General features: G+C 34.5%; 1 protein-coding gene across 1 annotated transcript; it reads right to left on the bottom strand.

Moving 5' to 3' along the window:
* Positions 1-13,462: 13,462 nt before the first annotated feature.
* Positions 13,463-19,469, bottom strand: LOC142231148 (uncharacterized). The gene is made up of 2 exons (XM_075301767.1): positions 14,388-19,469; positions 13,463-14,320 (listed from the first exon to the last, which is right to left on the bottom strand). Exons 1-2 carry the CDS (start codon positions 19,467-19,469, stop codon positions 14,294-14,296), a joined length of 5,109 nt encoding a protein of 1,702 aa, XP_075157882.1. The 3' UTR covers positions 13,463-14,293.
* Between the last annotated feature and the right edge of the window lie 225 nt (positions 19,470-19,694).

The raw sequence follows: 19,694 nt of genomic DNA, 5'->3' as shown, positions 1-19,694 counted from the left end.
CACCCAAAACCTAAAAAAAAATGAAATTTTTATATGAAAAACTTCTTTTGCCCATATCTCCTTAAATATGCGTCCTAGAGCGAAAAGGACTTTAATTCGTGACCACCCCCAAAAAATTGAAAAATCCACCCAAAACCGAAAAAAATTTAAATTTTTATATGAAAAACTTCTTTTGCCCATATCTCCTTAAATATGCGTCCTAGAGCGAAAAGGACTTTAATTCGTGACCACCCCAAAAAATTGAAAAATCCACCCAAAACCTAAAAAAATTGAAATTTTTATATGAAAAACTTCTTTTGCCCATATCTCCTTAAATATGCGTCCTAGAGCGAAAAGGACTTTAATTCGTGACCACGCCCAAAAATTTGAAAATCCACCCAAAACCTAAAAAAATTGAAATTTTTATATGAAAAACTTCTTTTGCCCATATCTCCTTAAATATGCGTCCTAGAGCGAAAAGGACTTTAATTCGTGACCACCCCCAAAAAATTGAAAAATCCACCCAAAACCAAAAAAAATTGAAATTTTTATATGAAAAACTTCTTTTGCCCATATCTCCTAAACTAAGCGTCCTAGAGCGAAAAGGACTATAATTCGTGACCACCCCAAAAAATTGAAAAATCCACCCAAAACCTAAAAAAATTGAAGGTTTTATATGAAAAATCCACCCAAAACCTAAAAAAATTGAAATTTTTATATGAATACCTTCTTTTGCCCATATCTCCTTAAATATGCGTCCTAGAGCGAAAAGGACTTTAATTCGTGACCACCCTCAAACAATTGAAAAATCCACCCAAAACCTAAAAAAATTGAAATTTTTATATGAAAAACTTCTTTTGCCCATATCTCCTTAAATATGCGTCCTAGATCGAAAAGGACTTTAATTCGTGACCACCCCCAAAAAATTGAAAAATCCACCCAAAACCTAAAAAAATTGAAATTTTTATATGAAAAACTTCTTTTGCCCATATCTCCTAAACTAAGCGTCCTAGAGTGAAAAGGATTATAATTCGTGACCACCCCAAAAAATTGAAAAATCCACCCAAAACCTAAAAAATTTGAAGTTTTTATATGAAAAACTTCTTTTGCCCATATCTCCTTAAATATGCGTCCTAGAGCGAAAAGGACTTTAATTCGTGACCATCCCCAAAAAATTGAAAAATCCACCCAAAACCTAAAAAAATTTAAATTTTTATATGAGAACCTTCTTTTGCCCATATCTCCTTAAATATGCGTCCTAGAGCGAAAAGGACTTTAATTCGTGACCACCCCCAAAAAATTGAAAAATCCACCCAAAACCTAAAAAAATTGAAATTTTTATATGAAAAACTTCTTTTGCCCATATCTCCTTAAATATGCGTCCTAGAGCGAAAAGGACTTTAATTCGTGACCACCCCCAAAAAATTGAAAAATCCACCCAAAACCTAAAAAAATTGAAATTTTTATATGAAAAACTTCTTTTGCCCATATCTCCTTAAATATGCGTCCTAGAGCGAAAAGGACTTTAATTCGTGACCACCCCCAAAAAATTGAAAAATCCACCCAAAACCTAAAAAAATTGAAATTTTTATATGAAAAACTTCTTTTGCCCATATCTCCTTAAATATGCGTCCTAGAGCGAAAAGGACTTTAATTCGTGACCACCCCAAAAAATTGAAAAATCCACCCAAAACCTAAAAAAATTGAAATTTTTATATGAAAACCTTCTTTTGCCCATATCTCCTTAAATATGCGTCCTAGAGCGAAAAGGACTTTAATTCGTGACCACCCTCAAACAATTGAAAAATCCACCCAAAACCTAAAAAAAATTGAAATTTTTATATGAAAAACTTCTTTTGCCCATATCTCCTTAAATATGCGTCCTAGAGCGAAAAGGACTTTAATTCGTGACCACCCCCAAAAAATTGAAAAATCCACCCAAAACCGGAAAAAATTGAAATTTTTATATGAAAAACTTCTTTTGCCCATATCTCCTTAAATATGCGTCCTAGAGCGAAAAGGACTTTAATTCGTGACCACCCCCCAAAAAATTGAAAAATCCACCCAAAACCTAAAAAAATTTAACTTTTTATATGAAAAACTTCTTTTGCCCATATCTCCTTAAATATGCGTCCTAGAGCGAAAAGGACTTTAATTCGTGACCACGCCCAAAAATTTGAAAAATCCACCCAAAACCTAAAAAAATTGAAATTTTTATATGAAAAACTTCTTTTGCCCATATCTCCTAAACTAAGCGTCCTAGAGCGAAAAGGACTATAATTCGTGACCATCCCAAAAAATTGAAAAATCCACCCAAAACCTAAACAAATTGAAATTTTTATATGAAAAACTTCTTTTGCCCATATCTCCTAAACTAAGCGTCCTAGAGCGAAAAGGACTTTAAGTCGTGACCACCCCCAAAAAATTGAAAAATCCACCCAAAACCTAAAAAAATTGAAATTTTTATATGAAAAACTTCTTTTGCCCATATCTCCTAAACTAAGCGTCCTAGAGCGAAAAGGACTATAATTCGTGACCACCCCCAAAAAATTGAAAAATCCACCCAAAACCTAAAAAAATTGAAATTTTTATATGAAAAACTTCTTTTGCCCATATCTCCTTAAATATGCGTCCTAGAGCGAAAAGGACTTTAATTCGTGACCACCCTCAAACAAGTGAAAAATCCACCCAAAACCTAAAAAAATTGAAGTTTTTATATGAAAAATCCACCCAAAACCTAAAAAAATTGAAATTTTTATATGAAAACCTTCTTTTGCCCATATCTCCTTAAATATGCGTCCTAGAGCGAAAAGGACTTTAATTCGTGACCACCCTCAAACAAGTGAAAAATCCACCCAAAACCTAAAAAAATTGAAATTTTTATATGAAAAACTTCTTTTGCCCATATCTCCTTAAATATGCGTCCTAGAGCGAAAAGGGCTTTAATTCGTGACCACCCCCAAAAAATTGAAAAATCCACCCAAAACCTAAAAAAATTGAAATTTTTATATGAAAAACTTCTTTTGCCCATATCTCCTAAACTAAGCGTCCTAGAGCGAAAAGGACTATAATTCGTGACCACCCCAAAAAATTGAAAAATCCACCCAAAACCTAAAAAATTTGAAGTTTTTATATGAAAAATTTCTTTTGCCCATATCTCCTTAAATATGCGTCCTAGAGCGAAAAGGACTTTAATTCGTGACCACCCCCAAAAAATTGAAAAATCCACCCAAAACCTAAAAAAATTGAAATTTTTATATGAAAAACTTCTTTTGCCCATATCTCCTTAAATATGCGTCCTAGAGCGAAAAGGACTTTAATTCGTGACCACCCCCAAAAAATTGAAAAATCCACCCAAAACCTAAAAAAAATTGAAATTTTTATATGAAAAACTTCTTTTGCCCATATCTCCTTAAATATGCGTCCTAGAGCGAAAAGGACTTTAATTCGTGACCACCCAAAAAAAATTGAAATTTTTATATGAAAAACTTCTTTTGCCCATATCTCCTTAAATATGCGTCCTAGAGCGAAAAGGACTTTAAGTCGTGACCACCCCCAAAAAATTGAAAAATCCACCCAAAACCTAAAAAAATTGAAATTTTTATATGAAAAACTTCTTTTGCCCATATCTCCTAAACTAAGCGTCCTAGAGCGAAAAGGACTATAATTCGTGACCCCCCCAAAAAATTGAAAAATCCACCCAAAACCTAAAAAAATTGAAATTTTTATATGAAAACCTTCTTTTGCCCATATCTCCTTAAATATGCGTCCTAGAGCGAAAAGGACTTTAATTCGTGACCACCCCCAAAAAATTGAAAAATCCACCCAAAACCTAAAAAAATTGAAATTTTTATATGAGAACCTTCTTTTGCCCATATCTCCTTAAATATGCGTCCTAGAGCGAAAAGGACTTTAATTCGTGACCACCACCAAAAAATTGAAAAATCCACCCAAAACCTAAAAAAATTGAAATTTTTATATGAAAACCTTCTTTTGCCCATATCTCCTAAACTAAGCGTCCTAGAGCGAAAAGGACTATAATTCGTGACCACCCCAAAAAATTGAAAAATCCACCCAAAACCTAAAAAAAATTGAAATTTTTATATGAAAAACTTCTTTTGCCCATATCTCCTTAAATATGCGTCCTAGAGCGAAAAGAACTTTAATTCGTGACCACCCCCAAAAAATTGAAAAATCCACCCAAAACCTAAAAAAATTGAAATTTTTATATGAAAAACTTCTTTTGCCCATATCTCCTAAACTAAGCGTCCTAGAGCGAAAAGGACTATAATTCGTGACCACCCCAAAAAATTGAAAAATCCACCCAAAACCTAAAAAAATTGAAGTTTTTATATGAAAAACTTCTTTTGCCCATATCTCCTTAAATATGCGTCCTAGAGCGAAAAGGACTTTAATTCGTGACCACCCCCAAAAAATTGAAAAATCCACCCAAAACCTAAAAAAATTGAAATTTTTATATGAAAAACTTCTTTTGCCCATATCTCCTTAAATATGCGTCCTAGAGCGAAAAGGTCTTTAATTCGTGACCACCCTCAAACAATTGAAAAATCCACCCAAAACCTAAAAAAATTGAAATTTTTATACGAAAAACTTCTTTTGCCCATATCTCCTTAAATATGCGTCCTAGAGCGAAAAGGACTTTAATTCGTGACCACCCCCAAAAAATTGAAAAATCCACCCAAAACCTAAAAAAATTGAAATTTTTATATGGAAAACTTCTTTTGCCCATATCTCCTTAAATATGCGTCCTAGAGCGAAAAGGACTTTAATTCGTGACCACCCCAAAAAATTGAAAAATCCACCCAAAACCTAAAAAAATTGAAATTTTTATATGAAAACCTTCTTTTGCCCATATCTCCTTAAATATGCGTCCTAGAGCGAAAAGGACTTTAATTCGTGACCACCCCCAAAAAATTGAAAAATCCACCCAAAACCTAAAAAAATTGAAATTTTTATATGAAAAACTTCTTTTGCCCATATCTCCTTAAATATGCGTCTTATAGCGAAAAGGACTTTAATTCGTGACCACCCCAAAAAATTGAAAAATCCACCCAAAACCTAAAAAAATTTAAAAATTTTATATGAAAAACTTCTTTTGCCAATATCTCCTAAACTAAGCGTCTTATAGCGAAAAGGACTTTAATTCGTGACCGCCCCCAAAAAATTGAAAAATCCACCCAAAACCTAAAAAATTGAAATTTTTATATGAAAAACTTCTTTTGCCCATATCTCCTTAAATATGCGTCCTAGAGCGAAAAGGACTTTAATTCGTGACCACCCCCAAAAAATTGAAAAATCCACCCAAAACCTAAAAAAATTGAAATTTTTATATGAAAAACTTCTTTTGCCCATATCTCCTAAACTAAGCGTCCTAGAGCGAAAAGGACTATAATTCGTGACCACCCCAAAAAATTGAAAAATCCACCCAAAACCTAAAAAAATTGAAGTTTTTATATGAAAAACTTCTTTTGCCCATATCTCCTTAAATATGCGTCCTAGAGCGAAAAGGACTTTAATTCGTGACCACCCCCAAAAAATTGAAAAATCCACCCAAAACCTAAAAAAATTGAAATTTTTACATGAAAAACTTCTTTTGCCCATATCTCCTTAAATATGCGTCCTAGAGCGAAAAGGACTTTAATTCGTGACCACCCCAAAAAATTAAAAAATCCACCCAAAACCTAAAAAAATTGAAATTTTTATATGAAAAACTTCTTTTGCCCATATCTCCTTAAATATGCGTCCTAGAGCGAAAAGGACTTTAATTCGTGACCACCCTCAAACAATTGAAAAATCCACCCAAAACCTAAAAAAATTGAAATTTTTATACGAAAAACTTCTTTTGCCCATATCTCCTTAAATATGCGTCCTAGAGCCAAAAGGACTTTAATTCGTGACCACCCCCAAAAAGTTGAAAAATCCACCCAAAACCTAAAAAAATTGAAATTTTTATATGAAAAACTTCTTTTGCCCATATCTCCTTAAATATGCGTCCTAGAGCGAAAAGGACTTTAATTCGTGACAACCCCAAAAAATTGAAAAATCCACCCAAAACCTAAAAAAATGAAATTTTTATATGAGAACCTTCTTTTGCCCATATCTTCTTAAATATGCGTCCTAGAGCGAAAAGGACTTTAATTCGTGACCACCCCCAAAAAATTGAAAAATCCACCCAAAACCTAAAAAAATTGAAATTTTTATATGAAAACCTTCTTTTGCCCATATCTCCTTAAATATGCGTCCTAGAGCGAAAAGGACTTTAATTCGTGACCACCCCCAAAAAATTGAAAAATCCACCCAAAACCTAAAAAAATTGAAATTTTTATATGAAAAACTTCTTTTGCCCATATCTCCTTAAATATGCGTCTTATAGCGAAAAGGACTTTAATTCGTGACCACCCCCAAAAAATTGAAAAATCCACCCAAAACCTAAAAAAATTGAAATTTTTATATGAAAAACTTCTTTTGCCCATATCTCCTTAAATATGCGTCCTAGAGCGAAAAGGACTTTAATTCGTGACCACCCCCAAAAAATTGAAAAATCCACCCAAAACCTAAAAAAATTGAAATTTTTATACGAAAAACTTCTTTTGCCCATATCTCCTTAAATATGCGTCCTAGAGCGAAAAGGACTTTAAGTCGTGACCACCCCCAAAAAATTGAAAAATCCATCCAAAACCTAAAAAAATTGAAATTTTTATATGAAAACCTTCTTTTGCCCATATCTCCTTAAATATGCGTCCTAGAGCGAAAAGGACTTTAATTCGTGACCACCCCCAAAAAATTGAAAAATCCACCCAAAACCTAAAAAAATTGAAATTTTTATATGAAAAACTTCTTTTGCCCATATCTCCTAAACTAAGCGTCCTAGAGCGAAAAGGACTATAATTCGTGACCACCCCCAAAAAATTGAAAAATCCACCCAAAACCTAAAAAAATTGAAGTTTTTATATGAAAAACTTATTTTGCCCATATCTCCTTAAATATGCGTCCTAGAGCGAAAAGGACTATAATTCGTGACCACCCCAAAAAATTGAAAAATCCACCCAAAACCTAAAAAAAATGAAATTTTTATATGAAAAACTTCTTTTGCCCATATCTCCTTAAATATGCGTCCTAGAGCGAAAAGGACTTTAATTCGTGACCACCCTCAAACAATTGAAAAATCCACCCAAAACCTAAAAAAATTGAAATTTTTATACGAAAAACTTCTTTTGCCCATATCTCCTTAAATATGCGTCCTAGAGCGAAAAGGACTTTAATTCGTGACCACCCCAAAAAATTGAAAAATCCACCCAAAACCTAAAAAAATTGAAATTTTTATATGAGAACCTTCTTTTGCCCATATCTCCTTAAATATGCGTCCTAGAGCGAAAAGGACTTTAATTCGTGACCACCCCCAAAAAATTGAAAAATCCACCCAAAACCTAAAAAAATTGAAATTTTTATATGAAAACCTTCTTTTGCCCATATCTCCTTAAATGTGCGTCCTAGAGCGAAAAGGACTTTAATTCGTGACCACCCCCAAAAAATTGAAAAATCCACCCAAAACCTAAAAAAATTGAAATTTTTATATGAGAACCTTCTTTTGCCCATATCTCCTTAAATATGCGTCCTAGAGCGAAAAGGACTTTAATTCGTGACCACCCCCAAAAAATTGAAAAATCCACCCAAAACCTAAAAAAATGAAATTTTTATATGAAAAACTTCTTTTGCCCATATCTCCTTAAATATGCGTCCTAGAGCGAAAAGGACTTTAATTCGTGACCACCCCCAAAAAATTGAAAAATCCACCCAAAACCTAAAAAAATTGAAATTTTTATATGAAAACCTTCTTTTGCCCATATCTCCTTAAATATGCGTCCTAGAGCGAAAAGGACTTTAATTCGTGACCACCCCCAAAAAATTGAAAAATCCACCCAAAACCTAAAAAAATTGAAATTTTTATATGAAAAACTTCTTTTGCCCATATCTCCTTAAATATGCGTCCTAGAGCGAAAAGGACTTTAATTCGTGACACCCCCCCCAAAAAATTGAAAAATCCACCCAAAACCTAAAAAAATTGAAATTTTTTTATGAAAACCTTCTTTTGCCCATATCTCCTTAAATATGCGTCCTAGAGCGAAAAGGACTTTAATTCGTGACCACCCTCAAACAATTGAAAAATCCACCCAAAACCTAAAAAAAATTGAAATTTTTATATGAAAAACTTCTTTTGCCCATATCTCCTTAAATATGCGTCCTAGAGCGAAAAGGACTTTAATTCGTGACCACCCCAAAAAATTGAAAAATCCACCCAAAACCTAAAAAAATTGAAATTTTTATATGAAAAACTTCTTTTGCCCATATCTCCTTAAATATGCGTCCTAGAGCGAAAAGGACTTTAATTCGTGACCACCCCAAAAAATTGAAAAATCCACCCAAAACCTAAAAAAATTGAAATTTTTATATGAAAAACTTCTTTTGCCCATATCTCCTTAAATATGCGTCTTATAGCGAAAATGACTTTAATTCGTGACCACCCCCAAAAAATTGAAAAATCCACCCAAAAACTAAAAAAATTGAAATTTTTATATGAAAAACTTCTTTTGCCCATATCTCCTTAAATATGCGTCCTAGAGCGAAAAGGACTTTAATTCGTGACCACCCCAAAAAATTGAAAAATCCACCCAAAACCTAAAAAAATTGAAATTTTTATATGAGAACCTTCTTTTGCCCATATCTCCTTAAATATGCGTCCTAGAGCGAAAAGGACTTTAATTCGTGACCACCCCCAAAAAATTGAAAAATCCACCCAAAACCTAAAAAAATTGAAATTTTTATATGAAAACCTTCTTTTGCCCATATCTCCTTAAATGTGCGTCCTAGAGCGAAAAGGACTTTAATTCGTGACCACCCCCAAAAAATTGAAAAATCCACCCAAAACCTAAAAAAATTGAAATTTTTATATGAGAACCTTCTTTTGCCCATATCTCCTTAAATATGCGTCCTAGAGCGAAAAGGACTTTAATTCGTGACCACCCCCAAAAAATTGAAAAATCCACCCAAAACCTAAAAAAATGAAATTTTTATATGAAAAACTTCTTTTGCCCATATCTCCTTAAATATGCGTCCTAGAGCGAAAAGGACTTTAATTCGTGACCACCCCCAAAAAATTGAAAAATCCACCCAAAACCTAAAAAAATTGAAATTTTTATATGAAAACCTTCTTTTGCCCATATCTCCTTAAATATGCGTCCTAGAGCGAAAAGGACTATAATTCGTGACCACCCCAAAAAAATTGAAAAATCCACCCAAAACCTAAAAAAATTGAAATTTTTATATGAAAAACTTCTTTTGCCCATATCTCCTTAAATATGCGTCCTAGAGCGAAAAGGACTTTAATTCGTGACCCCCCCCCCCCAAAAAATTGAAAAATCCACCCAAAACCTAAAAAAATTGAAATTTTTTTATGAAAACCTTCTTTTGCCCATATCTCCTTAAATATGCGTCCTAGAGCGAAAAGGACTTTAATTCGTGACCACCCTCAAACAATTGAAAAATCCACCCAAAACCTAAAAAAAATTGAAATTTTTATATGAAAAACTTCTTTTGCCCATATCTCCTTAAATATGCGTCCTAGAGCGAAAAGGACTTTAATTCGTGACCACCCCAAAAAATTGAAAAATCCACCCAAAACCTAAAAAAATTGAAATTTTTATATGAAAAACTTCTTTTGCCCATATCTCCTTAAATATGCGTCCTAGAGCGAAAAGGACTTTAATTCGTGACCACCCTCAAACAATTGAAAAATCCACCCAAAACCTAAAAAAATTGAAATTTTTATACGAAAAACTTCTTTTGCCCATATCTCCTTAAATATGCGTCCTAGAGCGAAAAGGACTTTAATTCGTGACCACCCCAAAAAATTGAAAAATCCACCCAAAACCTAAAAAAATTGAAATTTTTATATGAGAACCTTCTTTTGCCCATATCTCCTTAAATATGCGTCCTAGAGCGAAAAGGACTTTAATTCGTGACCACCCCCAAAAAATTGAAAAATCCACCCAAAACCTAAAAAAATTGAAATTTTTATATGAAAACCTTCTTTTGCCCATATCTCCTTAAATGTGCGTCCTAGAGCGAAAAGGACTTTAATTCGTGACCACCCCCAAAAAATTGAAAAATCCACCCAAAACCTAAAAAAATTGAAATTTTTATATGAGAACCTTCTTTTGCCCATATCTCCTTAAATATGCGTCCTAGAGCGAAAAGGACTTTAATTCGTGACCACCCCCAAAAAATTGAAAAATCCACCCAAAACCTAAAAAAATGAAATTTTTATATGAAAAACTTCTTTTGCCCATATCTCCTTAAATATGCGTCCTAGAGCGAAAAGGACTTTAATTCGTGACCACCCCCAAAAAATTGAAAAATCCACCCAAAACCTAAAAAAATTGAAATTTTTATATGAAAACCTTCTTTTGCCCATATCTCCTTAAATATGCGTCCTAGAGCGAAAAGGACTATAATTCGTGACCACCCCAAAAAAATTGAAAAATCCACCCAAAACCTAAAAAAATTTAAGTTTTTATATGAAAAACTTCTTTTGCCCATATCTCCTTAAATATGCGTCCTAGAGCGAAAAGGACTTTAATTCGTGACCACCCCCAAAATTTTGAAAAATCCACCCAAAACCTAAAAAAATTGAAATTTTTATATGAAAAACTTCTTTTGCCCATATCTCCTAAACTAAGCGTCCTAGAGCGAAAAGGACTATAATTCGTGACCACCCCAAAAAATTGAAAAATCCACCCAAAACCTAAAAAAATTGAAGTTTTTATATGAAAAATCCACCCAAAACCTAAAAAATTGAAATTTTTATATGAAAACCTTCTTTTGCCCATATCTCCTTAAATATGCGTCCTAGAGCGAAAAGGACTTTAATTCGTGACCACCCTCAAACAATTGAAAAATCCACCCAAAACCTAAAAATATTGAAATTTTTATATGAAAAACTTCTTTTGCCCATATCTCCTTAAATATGCGTCCTAGAGCGAAAAGGACTTTAATTCGTGACCACCCCCAAAAAATTGAAAAATCCACCCAAAACCTAAAAAAATTGAAATTTTTATATGAAAAACTTTTTTTGCCCATATCTCCTAAACTAAGCGTCCTAGAGCGAAAAGGACTATAATTCGTGACCACCTCAAAAAATTGAAAAATCCACCCAAAACCTAAAAAAATTGAAGTTTTTATATGAAAAACTTCTTTTGCCCATATCTCCTTAAATATGCGTCCTAGAGCGAAAAGGACTTTAATTCGTGAACACCCCAAAAAATTGAAAAATCCACCCAAAACCTAAAAAAATTGAAATTTTTATATGAAAAACTTCTTTTGCCCATATCTCCTTAAATATGCGTCCTAGAGCGAAAAGGACTTTAATTCGTGACCACCCCCAAAAAATTGAAAAATCCACCCAAAACCTAAAAAAATTGAAATTTTTATATGAAAAACTTCTTTTTCCCATATCTCCTTAAATATGCGTCCAAGAGCGAAAAGGACTTTAATTCGTGACCACCCCAAAAAATTGAAAAATCCACCCAAAACCTAAAAAAATTGAAATTTTTATATGAAAAACTTCTTTTGCCCATATCTCCTTAAATATGCGTCCTAGAGCGAAAAGGACTTTAATTCGTGACCCCCCCCCCCAAAAATTGAAAAATCCACCCAAAACCTAAAAAAATTGAAATTTTTTTATGAAAACCTTCTTTTGCCCATATCTCCTTAAATATGCGTCCTAGAGCGAAAAGGACTTTAATTCGTGACCACCCTCAAACAATTGAAAAATCCACCCAAAACCTAAAAAAAATTGAAATTTTTATATGAAAAACTTCTTTTGCCCATATCTCCTTAAATATGCGTCCTAGAGCGAAAAGGACTTTAATTCGTGACCACCCCCAAAAAATTGAAAAATCCACCCAAAACCGAAAAAAATTTAAATTTTTATATGAAAAACTTCTTTTGCCCATATCTCCTTAAATATGCGTCCTAGAGCGAAAAGGACTTTAATTCGTGACCACCCCCAAAAAATTGAAAAATCCACCCAAAACCTAAAAAAATTTAAGTTTTTATATGAAAAACTTCTTTTGCCCATATCTCCTTAAATATGCGCCCTAGAGCGAAAAGGACTTTAATTCGTGACCACCCCCAAAAAATTGAAAAATCCACCCAAAACCTAAAAAAATTGAAATTTTTATATGGAAAACTTCTTTTGCCCATATCTCCTTAAATATGCGTCCTAGAGCGAAAAGGACTTTAATTCGTGACCACCCCCAAAAAATTGAAAAATCCACCCAAAACCTAAAAAAATTTAAATTTTTATATGAAAAACTTCTTTTGCCCATATCTCCTTAAATATGCGTCCTAGAGCGAAAAGGACTTTAATTCGTGACCACCCCCAAAAAATTGAAAAATCCACCCAAAACCTAAAAAAAATTTATATTTTTATATGAAAAACTTCTTTTGCCCATATCTCCTTAAATATGCGTCCTAGAGCGAAAAGGACTTTAATTCGTGACCACCCCCAAAAAATTGAAAAATCCACCCAAAACCGAAAAAAATTTTAAATTTTTATATGAAAAACTTCTTTTGCCCATATCTCCTTAAATATGCGTCCTAGAGCGAAAAGGACTTTAATTCGTGACCACCCCCAAAAAATTGAAAAATCCACCCAAAACCTAAAAAAATTTAAGTTTTTATATGAAAAACTTCTTTTGCCCATATCTCCTTAAATATGCGTCCTAGAGCGAAAAGGACTTTAATTCGTGACCACCCCCAAAATTTTGAAAAATCCACCCAAAACCTAAAAAAATTGAAATTTTTATATGAAAATCTTCTTTTGCCCATATCTCCTAAACTAAGCGTCCTAGAGCGAAAAGGACTATAATTCGTGACCACCCCAAAAAATTGAAAAATCCACCCAAAACCTAAAAAAATTGAAGTTTTTATATGAAAAATCCACCCAAAACCTAAAAAATTGAAATTTTTATATGAAAACCTTCTTTTGCCCATATCTCCTTAAATATGCGTCCTAGAGCGAAAAGGACTTTAATTCGTGACCACCCTCAAACAATTGAAAAATCCACCCAAAACCTAAAAAAATTGAAATTTTTATATGAAAAACTTCTTTTGCCCATATCTCCTTAAATATGCGTCCTAGAGCGAAAAGGACTTTAATTCGTGACCACCCCCAAAAAATTGAAAAATCCACCTGTTACGTTAAAGATCGTTTACAAATTTTCCAAATTTAATTAAACCCCAAAAAAAAGGAGACCGAATTATTTTCAATAGAAAAAATGTACAAAATCAAATTCAATTTATTTGCTGAAAAAAAAATAGAAAATTTTACAAGTTAATGTAATTAGTAGAGATACTTATAATGTTGTCTGCTCAGTGGTCCAAATGGAAAAGAAAGAATCAATTGATTTTAAAATCCACTTGAGTTACTATAATTCGATTTAAAATTTGAATTGAGTGACTTCTCTCCATAAATTGTTAATTCAAAAGTGCTGATGCTTCAATTTCATTCAATATAAAGCTTTCATTGATAAAAACCACTCATTCATTGATAATGATGTGCTGTTGTAATGCATTGATCAGTGAACAACAACAATAAGCTAAAGATCAGTTATTTGTTGCATATCACTCAATCAAAGCATAAACATACTGAGAGAAAGAGAATGAGAAACTTTTTATCAATGAGAATATTTTATCAATGAAACGATTGATATGAATGAAATGAGCAACGAGCAATGTTAAATGTAAATTCATTGATGATAACTACACTATTGATGTATAGCATAAGTACATATTCAACATAATGCAAATAAGTTTAAATATTTATCTAAATCATATTAAATATGTTAAAATGTATTTAACACAATGTAAAGGGGAAAATGGTAATTTAATATGAATATAAATAAAAAATAAATGTATGTTGGATATGTACACTTATCATAAAAATAATTTTAATTTTAACACAATTTTAAAAACATTAAATAAAAGTATATGGTGTGTTGGCGGTTTTGCCAACATTCTCCCCCCTGAAGAACGAAAGTTTTTCCAGATGAGGTTGTACAGGATTACCAGTCGTTGGGAGTATTTTAGTCGAGCCTTAAGCTCCGCTATGCTCCGACTCACAGCGATTGAGAACTGGTTTATCCTTTTTGATTGAGAATGGATGAAGATGATGTTGAGTGATGGTTTAGAGATTGTTGTTGTGATCATGAATAGGTTTACTCTTTTGGTGATGCTAATGTTGACCAGTTGTGTGAAATTTCTGGAAAAAAACAAATTTTAGAAATAGGCCTTTTATAAACTTTATTTTTTGAAAGGATTGATACTACCCTTGTATGTCCGTCTTGACCAGGAAAAATCTCTTGAATACGGCCAACATTCCATTGCCCAGGACCACTTTTTTCGTCGGATACGAGAACCAGATCACCAACTTTGGCTTCCGCTCTGGGTTTTAACCATTTGGGTCGAGCTTGAAGTCGATTTAGGTAGTCACCGTGCCACCTCTTCCAAAAATGTTGTTTGAGTTTTTCCACGCATTTCCATCTAGAAAGATGATTGATATTGGTGTCCAACAAAGATGGTTCTTGTATACAGTTGGTCGGTTCTCCGATTAAAAAATGAGCTGGAGTAAGGAAATCAAAATCAGATGGATCAGCTGATAGAGGTGCCAGTGGCCGAGAGTTAAGACAACTTTCAATCTGACAAAGCAAAGTCGTTAACTCTTCAAAATTCAAAACTCTATCACCCATGATACGTTTTAAGTGAAATTTGGCAGATTTTACGCCTGCTTCCCAGAGGCCGCCAAAGTTTGGTGATGCTGGAGGATTGAAATGCCAGTTCGTCTCGTTTTGGCTAAGGGCTTGCAACAAATCCTTTGGCATAGCTTTTTCATTCTTATTATAAATTACCTTAAGTTCTTTTGAGGCACCTATGAAATTTGTGCCACAATCAGAATATAGGTCAGTACAAGCGCCTCTACGTGAAATGAAACGCCTAAAAGCCGCTAGAAAGGCATTCGTGGTAAGGTCTGACACTGCTTCCAAATGTATGGCTTTTGTGACCATACACACAAATAAACAAATATAACCTTTCGAAGTGGCGGAAGATCTTACCGACGAAGCTTTTATCGTTATAGGGCCAGCATAATCAACACCGCTGTGCTTAAATGGACGAACTGGTTTCAATCGTACACTTGGCAAATTGCCCATTATTTGTTGCGCCGACTTTGCTGAGTGTCTAAAACAAACAATACATTTGTGAATGATTGTTTTACAAAGTTGATTCCCAGATATAATCCAAAATTTTCTAGACACATAAGACATAGTTAAGGATAAGCCACCATGAAGTGTTCGCTCATGAGCGTCCGAAATAATTAATGTGGATAGTGGATTCGATTTCGATAATAAAATGGGATGTTTCCTATCAAATGAAAAGTTCGAGTTTTGGAGTCGTCCTCCAACTCTCAAAATACCTTCATTATCAAGAAATGGCATAAGTTTCAGAATTGGGCCATGGCCAATTTGTCGCTTTGAAGATAAAAGTTTGATTTCAGAAGGGAAATCAGTCTTTTGAGAAAGCTTCACTAAAACAAGCAATGAGTGCCAAGTTTCAGAAAATGATAGAATACCATATTTTCTCTTCTCCTTGTATATGCAATTATGTGCAAAACGTAGACATAATGAAGTCACCCGAAGTAACTTCGGGAGACTAGAAAATTTCAAAAGGAGCTCCGGGTACGTTGATGTCTCCGATGTGTGAGCGACAATTTTTTTCTTTCTTTCTTCATCGGAAGTGTATAAATTGGAAAGATTTTCAGGCCAGAAAGCAGGTGGATCATAAAGAAATTGTGGACCATTCCACCACGTCTTGTTTTCAACTAAGTCCCCTGGTAAAATCCCACGAGAGGCTATATCTGCTGGATTTAATGTGGATGGTACATATCTCCAATCAAGTGGATTTGTAAACCGTTGAATATCAGCGACTCTATTAGCCACAAAAACGTTCCAGTTCGATGGAGATTTCCTTAGCCAACTAAGAACAGTCGAACTGTCACTCCAATAATAAATACTGGAAACATCTGTGCTCCTGAAAGAGCCCATAACTTTTCGTGTCAGTTTAACCAATAATGAGGCCGCACACAATTCCAAACGAGGAATTGTAATGGTCTTTATTGGTGAAATTTTCGACTTAGCCTGAATAATATTGACGTGAGTGCCATCCGCTGCCACCACTCTAGCATATACAACAGCTGCATATGCAATAGACGAGGCGTCACAAAAGCAATGAAATTCAATTTTCGTTCCAGGACACAGCCCAATCCATCTAGGAATTTTTAGATTGGCAAGTTTTGGTAGCGATTCTCTATATGAACACCACTGGGACTGGATTATATCTGGGATTTCAGAATCCCAGTCGATCCCATGCTCCCATAAGCTCTTAAAAATGGACTTAGCGATAACAGTTGTCGGGGTTAGCCAACCAAGTGGGTCATAAAGTCGTGCAGCCTCCGAAAGAATCGATCGTTTCGTGGCTAGCACAGGCTCAGTCAATTGGGATTTAAAGAAAAAACAGTCGTCGCACGTATTCCACTGAATACCAAGGGTCTTGACAATATGACTTTGATCAAAATCCAATGTTAGAGACGGATGCCTGTGCTCCACAGGAATAGTCTCCAAAAGATCCTTTGAATTTGTAATCCATTTTCTCAGATTGCATCCCCCATTTCTCAATAGGGAGCACAAATCCCTTTGCAATCTGGTGGCATTTTCAAATGAATCAGCACCAGACAAAATGTCATCGACATATGAATCTTCTACCAATATTCGAGATGCCTCAGGAAATTCAGATTCAAAATCCTCCGCCAGTTTTTTCAACACCCTTATGGCCAAATATGGAGCTGAAGTGGTTCCATATGTAACCGTGTTGAGTTTGTAAATACTAATATCATCGAGAGGGTCATAACGCCAAAGTATCTGTTGGAATCTGCGATGTTCCGGATAGACATCTATCTGCCGGAACATTTTCTCGATATCCGCACAGAATGCTATCTTATGCCCTCTCCAATGCGTCAAAACTGTGGGGAGGTCATTTTGTAGAGCAGGACCTGGAGATAACAAATCATTGAGAGATTCCTTATTGTTATGATGACTGCTGCCATCAAAAACTACTCGCAATTTTGTGGTAGTGCTATCCTCTTTGAACACACCATGATGGGGTAAAAAATAGGAGTTATGACGAATATCTTTGGGGTAAACTCCCACTTTGGACATATGTCCCAATAACTCATATTCCTTCATAAACTCCTTATAACCTACACTATACTGAGGACGCTTCGAAAAAGAAATTTCCAACTGCCTAAAACGCTTCAGCGCATTGAAATGATTGTTATCAACAACAGGAAATATATTGCCATGACATAATGATTTAAATGGTAAATAAACCATGTATCGACCGGACGAACTTCGTTTTGTAGTGGCTCGAAAGTATGCATCGCAAGAAGTCTCTTCTTCCGTTAAATGCCGATTCATGGTTACCTCCTCCTGCTCCCAAAAGGATCGGAGTATAGTCTCAAGACCCAAATTGTGTATATGAATACCATTAATTGACACAGATTCGTCAGAACCCGTAAAAACCCATCCAAAATGCGTATTTTGGAAAAATAAATTTCCATGGACAAATGATTCAGTGGGTATCTGAATCCTGGAAATAACATCAGAACCTAAAATCATGTCAATTCTATCGGAATTATAAAAAAGAGGATCGGCAAGACTGTCCATTTCGATATTGGGCATCGTTATGTGTCTTGACGATGGATCTGGGGTGTATGATGAGAGATTAGACAAAACTAAAGCCCTACAATTCATGACTGGCTTGTTCGTACGGGAAAACAATTCGACGTTCACAAAAAACTTGGACAAAGTCGAATTACCTTCTCCAATGCCAATTACTCGATGATGAGATCTAACCTTTCTAAGTCCTATTAACTGTACCGCAGATTCAGATATAAGGCTGCCCTGTGAACCAGGGTCCAAGAGTGCTCTCAATTGAAAGCGACCACTGTTAGCATTGACAACAAGACGTATCGTATATAGCAAAACTGCTCGAAAAGCGCTGGTCGTATGAGATGTGACCGGATTCGGAACAATGCTATTATCATTCGATGAAGATGGAGACTGTGTCAAAGCTTGATTCAAGTTCTCCACTCCATCCGAATGCAATATAGAGTGATGCAATTCTTTGCATGAAATGCAACGGAAAGGCGAGGGGCAGTTATCATGACTATGTCCCGTACTAAGACAATTACGGCAAAGTTTCCTCTGTGATATAAATTCATATCTCATAGCCAAAGGTAATGCCAAAAACTTAAAACATTTCGATATCAAATGGGGTTTACCACAATGTGCGCACGAATTCACCTTTGCCTTCAATAATTTGCCCGAATGGCAGGAAGTCTTTTTTATCTTAGAATTATTCCCCGAAGTGTGAAAATCGTTATTTAAAGATTCAAGGGTTCTGAATGTCCGCTCAAGGAAATCAAACATCTCCCTGCGAGATGGAATTTCAGTGGAAGACCTTAACGATTGCTCCCAATCTTTCCTGGTTAGAAGATCAAGTTTTTGGGATAGCAAATGAATCAATAACGGATCCCAGCTTCCGGTGTCTACTCCCAAATTATCTAGAGAAGACAAACATTCTCTGGCAGAATCAAGAAGCCTTTTGATGGACTGAAATCCACCATCAGACTTATCTAAACCATAAAGTCTGCCAACTAAATTGCTAACTATTATTCTTTTGTTGTGGTACCTTGATTCCAGAATTTTCCACGCGGAATCATAGTTAGCTTCAGTAGCAGAAATACTCCTAATTAAACTCGCGGCCTCACCACTAAGAGTACCCCTCAAATAGTAAAATTTCTGTATTTTAGTAAGTGACTCGTTATTGTGAACAAGGGATGAATATATGTCACGGAAAGAAATCCATTCCATATACTCACCTGAAAATGATGGCAATGAAATTTTAGGAAGCCTTGCGTCAACCCCTATAGTCGTATCAGAACGATTATTTGGAACTGCGAATGTGCTAGCAAATGGATAATGAGATGCCGATTGCTGAGGCAAAGAATCAATAATTTTACCCCTAAATGTAAAGTACAAATCAGAGAAATCAAAATATAGATCGTCCGCTAAATAGGGAACATCAGAGGCATTCAAGGCTTCATCGTGGACCCTTTGTAAAATCTCCTGATGTTGGCTCTCAAAAACGTTGAAAACATCATCAATTCGTTGTCCCAATGAGGACAAAAAACCCGAAGTTTTTTGAGAATTTGGTTTAGAATCAAACCTCTGCTCATATTTCCTCAGCAATTCTAATGAATCTCTTTGCATTTGTATTATTCCATCTAAATCCGCCATTCCGATATCAAATACACGTGATTTGCCTTAAACCAAATAATCAACACGTGATTCACTTAGTATTTCCACAAAAATAAAATCAATAAAAAAACCGAAAAAATACGCGAAATATTCCCGGGTTTCGGCACCAAAAATGTTACGTTAAAGATCGTTTACAAATTTTCCAAATTTAATTAAACCCAAAAAAAAAGGAGACCGAATTATTTTCAATAGAAAAAATGTACA

The sequence above is a fragment of the Haematobia irritans genome, chromosome 3, assembly GCF_050003625.1.
Source record: "Haematobia irritans isolate KBUSLIRL chromosome 3, ASM5000362v1, whole genome shotgun sequence".
In the NCBI taxonomy this organism is placed as follows: Eukaryota; Metazoa; Arthropoda; class Insecta; order Diptera; family Muscidae; genus Haematobia; species Haematobia irritans.
This window is presented reverse-complemented; position numbering and strand designations above follow the sequence as displayed.

Excerpts from the sequence above, each read along its gene's own strand:
- LOC142231148 (XM_075301767.1), bottom strand. The coding sequence starts at position 19,469 with ATGGCGGATTTAGATGGAATAATACAAATGCAAAGAGATTCATTAGAA. Across the intron at positions 14,321-14,387 it reads GTCAAGACGGACATACAAGG|AAATTTCACACAACTGGTCA; the intron begins GTAGTATCAATC and ends GTTTTTTTCCAG.